We start from the raw sequence: 12,598 nt of genomic DNA, 5'->3' as shown, positions 1-12,598 counted from the left end.
TTTCCCTCTGTTTCCTCTGTAAGTCACAGCCCCCCACATGAGCATTGAAGATGCAAGACACAGGTGCTAAACTGTGGCTTTACAAGAAGATTATTGAATCTACCATTAGGATTATTTACTCTAGATTCAATAATCTTAAATCTACAATAAGATTATTTAAATACAGGGAGGGAGAGTGTCCAGAATTAACTTGCTGCTATTTTTAATAACCACATCCAAATTTTTAATAACAATTTTTCTGCCAAGATAGAATTTCTCTGCTCAACTCCAACACATGAAATCCAAAATCTCTGTGCAGAGGATGTTTGGCACATCTGAGCCTTCAGCCTACTTGGCTTTGTTTGCTCTGGTTAGCTTTTGGTGGGCATTCACTGCTCAAAAGAAGCAGCCAGTGATCCAAAAGGGAAAACAAAAACTTACAAGGGCTGCTGCCTGAGTGTCTGGAGCTTATTCCAGTATTTCTGGCGGAATTTCTCAGCTCTCTCCTGTGCATCCACAGAGTCTGGCTGGCTGGCTGCAGCTCGCTTTGCCACCTGGCAGAGAAAAGAGGCAACACTTTTGGAGTTACCAAATTAACTCTTCCTCCTCGTAATTGATGTGAAGTTCAGTCTGAGCAATAACCCCTCCATCTGCCTCCCTGTTCTGTGCCTGCTCCCTCCCACACAGCACCTCCCAGCCTCCCTTCATTCCAAACAGTAAACAACAATTTTAATGGCTCTTTTCATCCCAAAAGAGTTAAAGTTTGTTTTCCAGACTGTACTGTCAGAAATTAAGCATAAGTTCTAATTACTTAGAGGAGGGGAAAAAATGTAACAATGCACATAAGCTAAAGGAGAAGCAGGAGCAGAAATTTAATGGTGCACATCGACCCCTTGTGTTCTCTTTTTGTTTACTCCAGTGAACTGCCTGAATCAGCTTCAGTGCAGAAAAAAATATAATTTATGTCTGGTTCAATTGTGCCTTTCCCATGGGAAAGTGTCTGTGAGGCAGCAGGACTGCTCCCAGAGGAGGAACAACCCAAGGATCTGTGGCCTTTGGTTGTGTAACTGTCCTGCCTGCAGCTCTGTACACAGAGGTCCAAGTGCCATTAAAGAGAGAAATGCTCTGCAAACACCTTTCAGGAGCTGAAAAAAAAAAGCACCACAAAAGAACATTTCTGCCTTTAAAGAGACCAAGCCCTTCCTTAAGGGACAGGGACAATGCCAGGTGCCTCTGTCACAGGGAAGGAGGGGCTGCACTTCCAGAGGGGTGTCACAGCAGGAACATTTTCCAGGACAAACATGCTTCTGCTCCACAGAAGATTTCTTTCCCAAATACCTGTGTCACTCACACAGGACTGTTCTGTGACACTTACCCCATCCAGTGCCTCCTCAAAGCAGGTGAGCCAGTATTTTCTGGCCATGGCATCATCTGTGAGGTCAACAGTGTCTGGGATATAAGTGGAAGGGTCTTTCAGCAGTGGCAGGTTAACAAGTGGTCTCTCCAATCTGTCCATTTCCAGCATGTCAAACTAGGGGAGAAATGAAAGAAATGGATTAGAACTCACTCAGAAATTAATTCACAATGAATTAAATTAGCACAAGGGCTGCAGAAGTCCAGCCACTGTTAAGACTGACAGATTTGCAGACAATTATAGGTCATCATAAATAATCCAGTTCCCTCTGAGGATTATTTTATCCATGCCCACCCTAGAGACAGAAATGATCCAGTGTGAAAATAATCCACTGTGCAATCAGAATTGCTGTACTGTCAGTGACTTTAAGAGATGACTGGGATTGTGCTCTTCTGTCCAGTCTTGGATTTTTCTTCTCACAGGAAGCAAATTAACACTGCTTAAAGATGTCTGAACACGAAATTCCAAATTCTGAGCTATTTCAGCTGCAGCAAAATCTAGCTGAGAGACAAACATTCCCCCAACTTTGGTGAAGGAAAGCAAGCCAAAGTAGCAGCCAGCCTGTTTTCTGAAACATCCCATCCAACACCACACAGGACAGGAGACAACACCACACCAGACACCAGACTGGGCACTTCTCTGGGAAACAGGAGCCTCAAGGGCAAGCAGGAGAATCATCACCCATGTCCAGGTCAGGACTGCTAAGAGAACACACACAGGGCTAGGAAAGACAGCACATACTGTACCACTGCGTGTTCTCTGCAGAGGGGAAACATCAGGGGATGTGCTCATGAGCCCAGAACTCCCAGCATAATTCTCTCCCCAGCTGTACTGGTTTGGATCTAGAAAAGAGAAAGACACAGACACACATAATCTGAAAATAAAACTGAGAATAGTCCTGTGAGTGAGTCTAGAGCCAGCATCCCTCTGAGCAGCTGCTGCACTACACAAGCCAGCTCCCCTTGTCTTTAAAAGCAAACAGAATTTTTCCCTCTAACCCCCAAAAGAGATGTTTCAACCACTCAATGAATTACCTGCTCCAAGGAGCTTCAACCTGAATGAGACAAGAGACAATTTAAGTTCTAAAATCATTATTTTTAACCCCATTTCCTTGTCATTAATCAGCATGCCTCCAAAGCACTATCACTGAGCATTTATTTCTAAATCTATTAACAAAATAGTATTATAGAACTCCCAAAGCACAATGGAAGCTTCAGAGAAACACTGAAGTTATTTCCAGATTTGCTTTATTTGAGAAAAGTTTAATGAGCTCAGATGTACAGTACATGCTGCAGAAGCAGTGTCTTTAATTCCTCAGTAGCTGGTTCCTGGCCCATCTCTATCAAATGGGCAGGAAAAGAATTCCACATCCATTTTTTGGAGGTGTATTTGATATTTGCTGAGCTAAGTGCCATCAGCAGCCTGTGGCTGTGCCACTGTAACCAATGTACTGCCTGCCTTGCCAGTACACCAAGAGGGGAAAAGGGAAACCAAATAGGCAGAATTCCACCAAAGCACCCTGGATCCAAGGGATCTGGACAGAAGGGTCTCCTCTGTGAGGCTTTTCACTCCCAGACAAACACAGTTTGGAGATGCTGGTCTTCCTCAGTACATTAAAGGAATTCAGAAGTGGCCTCTTAAAGAGGGGGAGGTTCTCCAAACCCACATTTCTCCAGCTGGATTTAGAGCTGTGACTGCTCTTTGGAGAAGTGCAGAGAAGAGAAGAGCCCAGTCCTGCTGCCTTCTCAAAGGTGAGCAGGAAATCCAGTGAGAAATTCAGATGTCCCTGCCAGAACGTATAAAACCAAAGCCCAGCATCTGTGTTTATTAGTGCCAAATGGATTTATTTAGGCAACAGCTTACATGCAGCCTCTTAAGAGAAACTTGGACAGTACACTGACATTTCAGAACACAGCATATACAGAACAGAGCAGTGCTGTACTTACTGTCTTGTTCAGCTCCTTTTAAAAATGCCCCAATGGCTCCCAGGTAGCCTTCATGTCTCAGGAACAATGCCTGAACCTCTCCCTGCCACAATATGAAACATTGCAATTGGATGGTCCCTGAGGGCTAACAGGCACTTCTTTGTCACTAGTTTCACACTTTAATTTAATAGAAACAACTAGAAGATGGTAATAGTCATTTGTGCTACATTCTCACACATTCAGCAACTTTTAATGGTGCTTCTGGAGCAGCTCAGGGAGGAATTGCTCACACACATCATTCCCCAGTTATCACACAGCTGGAAAACACCCATGCACCAGTGGTGTGTGCTCTATGGCCTTCCCTGGAAAACACCACTGCATCAATCCATGAATATTCAACTCCTCTTGCTTCAACAGGCTGGAAATGCAAGGGCATGGGATTGTCAAGGTGAGTGTGTGCCACTGCAGCCAACAACACCTTTGGGACACTGCTCATTGTGTTTATTTTATTGCACTGCTCTTCAACACCACACAGACACTGGGCATTACCCACAGGCAAGCATTCCCCCATCCAAATAATTTAATTATCAATGCCAAATACAGGAATGCTGGGGAGGAGAAGCCTCCATCCTCACAGCAGGGCCCCTCAGCTTTCCCAGGCTGGGTGAGACATGGCCTTTTCCAAGGAATTCAGCAGTGACTGTGGGAACAGCTCACCCTGAGGGAAACAGCAGCTCCAGCTCACAGGGAGATCTGGATTTCAACCCCTGGCAAAGTGTCTCTTACAACAACCTAAAGCTGCAGTTTTGCAATAGCTTTCTTGGAACAGAAAGGGACAACAGTGGTGAAATAAAGAGGGGAAAAGGCAGCACACAGGAGTCTCTTGCATAAAGCACTGAGATGAGAAAAAATTGGTATCATCTACTCTATAAAGTGCAGGACTAATCTACCTGTAACAACCATTAACAAGCTTGTGGATTAGACCTTTCTCCTAGTCAAAAATCTTCAGTATTTTCCACAGCTTCAAAACCTGCAAAGAACTTCAGCTTGGTTGGTTTGAGATTTGATTTTCTCTTTAGTAACAAAACCACACTGATGCCAAGTGCCTCAGCAGAACAACCCCACACTGCATGGCCTGGGGGTGGAAAGATGCAAATCAGCAAGAGGAATTGAATAATGATGGTGACTATGTAAGAACACAGTGGAAACTCATTACTTGGAGCTACAAGACAGACTGTCAATCAAAAAATAATAATAAAAAGAGAGAGAGGGAGGTAGGGAGAGAGAAAAAAGGCCAGACACAACTCCCAGGCATTTCACATTGAATTTCACCCCTCCCACAACACATCCCTGCCTTACCTACCTAAGGAGCAGCATTCTAAGCTTACTTCATGTGCACATTCATTTATTAAGGTATCCCAACAGCCTAGAAAAACACCTAAAATGGGACTTTGCTGTAGGGAAGCCTGTGTTTTCCTTACCTTGGAGAAGAAGTTGATGCTGTAGGTGATTGTGCGCATGGTGACGGGGTGGCCCCGGATAAAAAACCCTCCAAAATAAATTTTATCCAGGTTGTGCAGTTTGGCATGGAGGCAGGCCAGCTGGCCAATGTCATTGCTGATCATGTGGAGCAAACTTTTGGCCATATCTTCTTTGGAAAACTCTGGAAGGCAAGGAAGATGAAAGCAAATGACACACAAAGTGAGGAAGCTCCAGTGGACTCTGCCTTTCTAACTGAACCTGCAGCTGGGGAAAGAAAAATCCAGGGCTGGAGCAGCTTTCTTGATGTGTGGAGAAGAAAATAAAAACCTCACATGTACTTCTAACAAGGAGGAGTGTGATTTGATTTAAAAAAAACAACTCTCTAAGCCTATGTGAAATATTTCTTGAAAAGAAACTTCTGGATGGCAGGAATCCATTTCTTCTCTCTAGGAACCACGGGTGAGGGTTCATCCATCCCTCTTGGCCTGAGATGCACTGCAATTATTTCATTAAGATAGTGCAAATTGTAATAAATCACTGCCAAAGGGCCCTTCTGGAGCCCAGAAAGCCACATCTATTTCCCACAGGGATGAATTAACCCCAGGCTAACCAGACAGCTATTTTTTAATTTTCCCTCAGCTTAAGCAATCCCAAACTGAAAATTTAAATGTCTGCTTATAAAGCAGTACTGCATAACATTTTAAATCAATATTGTGCAGGCAAAACACAAAATCATGAAAGAAGCTGGTGATTATTTTCAGCTATACTTGTAAAAAGCATAAAGCTGATTCCCAAGAGCCAGAGGAGATGTTTGGGGAGATCTTTTTTCTCCCAGTACCTTTGTCTGCTGTGGTGGACTTCCCAAAGCTGCTGGCAATGAGGTTCCCACTGAGCCCCAGGGTGTGGTAGGCACCTCCATACACATCCTTCACCAGCATGTCCACGTTGGTGTGCTGGCCCTTTGAGGCCAGCTGCAGCAATTCATCGAATTTCTGAGGGTGACAAGCACAGTTACCACAGCTGACCTGAGCCAGAGCTCTGCAGCATCTTTACTGACCAAAACCAGTCCTAGAATTAACCCTGCCAGCCAAAGACAGGCTGCTTCTAATTACAGGGATGTATCCACAGTGATCAAGCACTGTGACCACACAGATCTCAAGTGGAACTCCTTTAAAGATGAACACCACAATCAACCTCTTTCTTATCTGCAGATATTTTGTTGAATTTCCCCTGAAAATTAGGGTGGGTCAGCACATATAAAACAGTCAAAAGCCTCATGGAATCCCTTATCTTGGAATTCAGAAACATAGGAACTAAGAGGAAACGGAATTTTGTCCTGGAGCACAATAAAAGAGAAGTTCGAGAAAAAAGTCTCAGTGTGCCTTTACTGTCCCTGAAATTAAACTTGCAGGAAAGCTCCATTATCCCAATACTTAATTTATAACCCAGTTAACTTGAATTTCTTCTACAAAACCAAGAGAGAATTAAGAGCAGGCACTGTCATGTGCTAAGATTTCTTCTTTAGGAGCATCAAACCAAAAGCCCAGCCCAGGCTGTGCCCTCCCTTTGACATTTTCTGATCTGGTGCATTTGTAACTCTAGCTTTTCCTACACTGCTGACATTTAGGACTCATTTAAGCCACGGTGGCTCTTTGGGAAGCCCAGCATGATGTCAGAGCAGGACTAAGTCAGGCCTTGTTCATCAGCCCAGGATTTAAATTTGAATTGGCAACCAAAGAACCAACCATGAGGCAAAATTTCTCCTCTCAGCTCCCAGACATTTTGCAGCAATTCTGTGCTCCCTGCTTTCTTCTGCAGACAGTACTGAAGGAACTGGGTTGGCATTTTAAGTTGAAAAGAGAATAAAAAATTACTTTGAGGAGGCTCTTGTCCATCACTTGTCCTTGATTGCTTTTGGTCACAATAAGCATCTTCTAATTCTTGTCCCTATATTCCACCAGTATCTTTTTTTCATTAAAAACTTCCTTTTATGCATCAGAAGTGTCAAAAATATGAACACAAGTGCAGGACTCAGCCTTCTTACCAAACATTCCAACATTTCAGGCTTCCTCCCAGCATTTACTTTAATCCCACCCCCCTTAAAAGAGACACTTGGGTACCTTTGTTTTGGTGAGCAGAGCTCCCAGACCCCAGAAGGTTCCACCTCCAATTGAGCTGCCCCCAATCCATTCAAATTTGTCTTCTGATTCTACCTGTGAGTCAAACAGGGCAGATTTATTTAGAAAGTCCTTTTATAATGTTGAACACAGATTTAAATGTCAGAGTGTGCAGGGTTTTGGAGGAATGGAATCAGTGGAGATGGAATCCTTCCACTGTGGAAGTGGCAGGTGAGAAGGGCACATTGCACATCCACCACAAGCAGTTTTGGAAATCTTTGGATTTAATTCTTAGCAAATAATGCTAAATATAGACATTAAACTTGCTCTCTTCAACAGTGTAACAAAACAAACAAAAAATCACTTTGATCTGACAGCCTTTGTCCTCATTGGGTAATCACTTCTCTAAATATGAAATTAAATGTAATTTAAAAAAATTAGTGAATAGAAGAACATTCATAACTCTGCAATTAATAGAAATAAACCAATAAACTTTAAAAAAAGCACAATTTTCTTTTTAAACCTTGCACTACCCAGGAGCAAGTACAAATCTGAACCAGGGAAAGGTTTCAGATCACCTTCATCAAATCTCCAGCAGAGCATTTTGGCCACCACTCACCTTCACTATGGAGACCCCTGAGCCAATGTTCACCAGCAAATAAGGGAAAATGTTGGGGTGGTTGGTCTGGAACCGGAATTCTGTGTCTGAATCCTTCTGGTAAGCAAACACCTCGTGGGGGATGTTCCTCAGCACAAAGTTGCACCCCTTAATTAGGCAGGTCATTACATCTTCCTTATCAACCCTGAGGGGGAGGAAAAAGCCTTAAACAAATGTGCCAGCCCTCCTGATAAGGCAGTTTGATTTTGGAGTTTGCACAGATTTTGCAGAGGGGAATTTTCACAGCAGCTGGCACAAGCCCAGCTCCCTGGAAACATGAAACCTCCATCTGCACATGGCCTGGTGCTCCCCTCCTGTGCCAGGAGTCCAGGCTGGAGTTCTGTTACACAGTAACTTTAATCATGTTGTCATTAAAAATAATCCTGTTTGCTTGTTTACACTGCTCTTTTCCTGCCCTGCTCCTTTCATGGGCTGTGCACCCCTGCCATAAAGTAGGTCAGGAGGCTTAGCTGGAAATTAACCTCAAAAAAACAATTTCCCAACATGGAATAATTGTCTGTTGCACGTCCCCTGCCTCCTAATAAAGCACAAAAGGCCCCCTCAACATCTCAGCACTTGTTTATGACAGATTCAAGGGGCTGGGAGGAGCCTACAAGTGGGATTAGCAAACACAGACTTCTCACAAGAGCAGCAGGATTCACAACAGGGTATCCCCAGTGTGGAGTCTGGGAATGTGATCCAAAACTTGGAGAAGATGATTGATAGATCAGCTAACACACACTGACTTCTGTGAACTTCTGTGTCTCTGTGCTGTTACTGATTTATGGAAATTCCTACAGGATCTATCCTGAGGCTTGTTGGAAACACAAACAAGGCACAAGCTCATCTGAAGTGCTACAGAATAATTTGTGTGTTCCATGGTGGAGAAAAACTGAGTATGTGAGAACCAAATAAAAACCTAAACCAGGTGCACCACATGAGATAAGAAGGGAAAGTGCCTCCTTATCTTGATCAGTTGATCTTTAGTAACAGCCAATAAGGTACTAAAGGTGGCTGGTGTGAAATAGAGATAACAGAGCCCAGCTTATCAGGAGAAATAAGTGATTTGCAAAGACAATCTAAAAGATGAGTACAGGCCCTCAGGGGGTGAGGAATCTCCTACACAGATCACAGCAGGAGAGGTGCCTTGAAGCTCTCCCCAGTGATGTTTAATATTGGGGTAAATGAATGTTTTCCTACACTTACAGCATAGAAAGTGTGAATTTATAGGCACCACCCTGTGTGGCTTTGATGGCTTTTGTCTCTGTATTGATAAGATGGCCTTTGATGACATCTAGGCAGGTTTCAGTGTCAACTTTTCAGTATTTGATGTTTGATAATGGTGCTTGAGCAGGAAATTTATGAGCCTGTAAATTCACGGGGCTGCCTTTTGTTCTGCTGCAAGCCTTTGCATGAAGTTTAGGTAGGAGCTGTACAATAAATGACTGTCACATGAATTACCTCTGAGCATGCCCAGGAAAATAACAAAAGCTTTTGGAGTAGGTGTAAGTTCATTCTTTACAGAAGAAAAAGCAGTTCCACTTACTTCAACCCCAGCTTCTTCTCAATAAGGTCTTTGAATTTATAGGCACCACCACCTGTGGCTTTGATGACTTTTGTCTCTGTATTGACAAGATGGTCTTTGATGAAATCTAGGCAGGTTTCAATGTAAGTGTTTTCAAATTTAATGAAGTGAAGTCGAGCTGTAATCTCCTCCTGAACAGATATTTCATACAAAGGTTCATTGTCTATGTCCTTTAAAAGAGAAAAGGATTTCTTAGAGAACATCAAGGTTAAACGCTGAACTCCTGAACATCAATACTTGTGCTTTTCTTGCCCTTGAAACTGTGTTAATGCCATTAAACACAACACCTCAAGCTGTGTCAAAGAAGAACAGAGTTTCACAGCTCTTAATTCTCCTTAAGCTGAGATAATCAATTCTCCCATGTGCAGGAAATCCCTCTGCATGAGGAAACTTATGTCTGCACAGGAGCAGGGATTTTTTACAAAAGTACCACGCTTACTGTCTGGAAAATAAATATTTTAATAAATAAATATAAATAATAAAAAATAAATACAAATAGTACCTGGCAATACAAACACTTCCCAAAAAGGTTTATATAAACAAGTTATTAGATGTGTTTGGATACAATAATTTCTGTTCTAGCCAGTCCAGAACCTCACTCCTGTGAGTCAATCCCATGCAGCTGATCCCTGATGGAATTCTCACCTTTCCAGAATGATCAAAGGATCTCACTCTTGCCACTTTGTGCTGTACAGTTGAGTAATAAGCCAGCTTGGTTAATGAACCACCTGTTCATAAAGAGATGACAAGTTATGATTAATGCCTCACCTTGGAGCAAACAATAGAACTTGTGTTGATGTCAGCTCTTGGTTCTCCAGGTTTCCTCAGGTAAAGCCAGAGAAAATTAATGGGATTGCAGAAAGAATCCTTTGAAAGAATCCTTGCAGAAAGAATTCTTTGTTGAGGAACTTCTTGGCCTGGTTAACCCCCAGAGCATCACAGGAGGGAAAAGCTCCATAAATTCAATTTGTGCCTGACTGATGTGGGATGAAGATGAGCAGTGGAAATTCTTAATCAGCCAGGCCAGTACATGTACTGCTGTCATTCAAATTGTTTGGGAACTTTATGAAACCCCCCAAAACCGCACCAGGATTTTCTCAGCTGGTTTGCCCCCACTGAGCAATGCCCCCCATGTGCCAGAGTGTTCCAGCAGCAACACTTAATAATATTCTCACCCTGCTTTTAGGGACAAGCCTGCAAACTCATGGTTTAGAAAATGACCCTCTGTACTGAGTAATTATTTTGCAAGACTGGTCTTGGCTTTGGGGTAAAGAATGCTCAGAGTGCTGTTTCTCAAGCACACAAAAGTGGAGATGTTAGCAATGTGCAAGTCTGAGCAGAGCAGCCTCGTCACCCCCTTCAGGCCTCCAGTCTGCTCATGGCAATAAAACTTTCAACTCTCCCCTTGAAAAAGAATTCAACCCCTTGCCCTGTCTTTGCATCTGACCTGCAAAAGTGGATTTCTGGGGTTACACTGAATAACTTCAATGTTTTCCAGCACAGTGCTCCAGGTCTGAGGGTAAATGTGATCCACTGCTAGGTTAAAGTCAGGACATTAAAGTCCTGAAAGTAAATAAAAACCTGGCAATGTTAGATCCTAAATAATGGCTAAATTCAGTGGCACTGCACTCTGCTGCCTAATAAAAACCAAGAAATGAAGCAGCAGAGGTGAAAGATACTGTCAGCTCTTCCACAATGCTCAAACATTTTTGCTAGGAAAATATTTGCAACCTGTAGGAGAAAAACAGGCAGTTTACTCCAGTAAAATTTAAGTGAGGTCAACGTAGAGTGACCATGGACAGACACCTACAGTAACTAAAGCAATAAAGCTTCCCTGACCTTGGATCTGATTTCAGTGTCCCAGGCAGTGCTTTGAAGTTTCTGGTAAACAAAACCCATGGTCTGTTCTGCTAAAAGGTGAGGGCTTGCACAGTTTTTATGGGAAAGTTTCCCTCCACAGCTCCAAGCTGAGGCTCAGTGCTGGAATGTCACATTCTTTACACCAACAATGACACAGGTGCTGCAGGAATTCACCAGCAGACCCACGGGATGCAGAGCCATGGCTTTGTGCATTATCCCCTTGCTCTCCCAGTTTTTAAAGACTTAAATCCATTCAGAACACCAGCTGAGACATGTAACTAGGTTTTATAACTAATCCCAGGACTCTAATTCCGAGCTGACCCGCACAAAGGGCCAGCTCCAGCTGTTATTTTCACAGGCGTGGAACCAGCAGCTCCCGAGGGGCTGAAGTGACACGACAACATTTTCTATTATGGTGCAGGTTTTGTTCCCACTCTCCCTGAGTCCCCAGCACACAGAGCAGTGTTCACCTGACCAGTAACAGCTTGCTTTTCTTTTCCCTGGCTTTTCTCCTAAAAAGTTCCGCTGATCCCGAGACCGTAAAAGGGAAGGGAAATGTCTGAAACGGCACTTGTGGCTTAGTGGGTATCCACAGAACCACTGCTGATCCCTGCACGAAGGAACTGGGAAGAAGCTCAGCCTGTCCCTGCACAGTTCCCGGCTGTCACCCTGCCGAGTGTCACCCTGTCCCGTGTGACACTCTGTCCCCCGGGAAAATCGCCAGTGTCGGCTGCTGGGGTGTACGCACAGGGCAGCGGGTGGTTTTGGGGGTGACTGAGGCAGCAGTGACAGACCCCGGCACACGGCAAGCCCCGCATCCGCCCTGCCCTGCCCGGGCAGTGCCACAGCCGCCGTCCCCGGCCCTTTTTGCTTCTTCCAGGCCGGTTTGGGAGCAGGAGGAGCGCCCGCAGCATCCCGCGGGCCGCGGCCTGGGCCGGCCGAGGGGCTTCGCACTCGGGCCTGGCGCACGGGGGCAAGGCCCGGTGCGCTCTGAGGGGGTGCAGCCGATGTTCCCCAGCTCCGCCGCCCCCCGGCCGAGCCTGCCGGGCTCTCCCCTGTCCCCCCTTGGCCGCCAAGGGCAGCCCCGACCGGGCCACCCCGCCCGGCTCCCCGCGGCCCGTTACCCACGCGGGGCCCGCCGGGACTTGTAGTGCCGCTCCTCGCTAGGGCCGCGCCGGCACCCGGCGGCGGGACTACAACTCCCGTCGTGCCCCGTGCCACCCCCCATATCACGCAACCCGCTGGGAGCTGTAGTGAGCCCGCACTCATCCGCGCTGGCCCGCGTTTCGTGGGGGACTACACTTCCCAGCGCGCCCCGCGCGCGCCCGGCCCGGCCCCCCGCGGGCCCCCTCAGCGGGGCTGGAGCTGCCGCCCGTTCCCCGCCGCCGCCCCCTCCCCGCAGGCCTCCCCCGCCCGGTTACCGATGTCTATGGCGAAGCGCTTGGCGTTCTCCAGGTTGCGGAAGATCTCGTCGGGCGGGAGGGTGATACTCTTGTCCAGGCTGCCGTGACCGCTGCCGCGCCCGCCCCGTTCCGCCATTTTGAACGCGACCCACTCCCTCCCTCACCCCGGCCTCAT

General features: G+C 45.6%; 1 protein-coding gene across 1 annotated transcript in view; it reads right to left on the bottom strand.

Annotated features, from left to right (window-relative positions):
- PANK4 (pantothenate kinase 4 (inactive)) overlaps positions 1-12,598 on the bottom strand; it is an 18,454-nt gene extending 5,856 nt beyond the window's left edge. Inside the window, exons 1-11 of the mRNA XM_066564170.1 lie at positions 12,442-12,598; positions 9,806-9,888; positions 9,122-9,330; positions 7,537-7,720; positions 6,921-7,013; positions 5,639-5,792; positions 4,800-4,981; positions 3,340-3,421; positions 2,135-2,235; positions 1,355-1,510; positions 421-533 (exon numbers count right to left, since the gene is read on the bottom strand). Of these exons, the coding sequence (XP_066420267.1) occupies positions 421-533; positions 1,355-1,510; positions 2,135-2,235; positions 3,340-3,421; positions 4,800-4,981; positions 5,639-5,792; positions 6,921-7,013; positions 7,537-7,720; positions 9,122-9,330; positions 9,806-9,888; positions 12,442-12,559 (1,475 nt within the window). The 5' untranslated portion in view covers positions 12,560-12,598. The remainder of the gene's footprint in view (positions 1-420; positions 534-1,354; positions 1,511-2,134; positions 2,236-3,339; positions 3,422-4,799; positions 4,982-5,638; positions 5,793-6,920; positions 7,014-7,536; positions 7,721-9,121; positions 9,331-9,805; positions 9,889-12,441) is intronic.

Source organism: Molothrus aeneus, chromosome 21 (genome assembly GCF_037042795.1).
Source record: "Molothrus aeneus isolate 106 chromosome 21, BPBGC_Maene_1.0, whole genome shotgun sequence".
In the NCBI taxonomy this organism is placed as follows: Eukaryota; Metazoa; Chordata; class Aves; order Passeriformes; family Icteridae; genus Molothrus; species Molothrus aeneus.
This window is presented reverse-complemented; position numbering and strand designations above follow the sequence as displayed.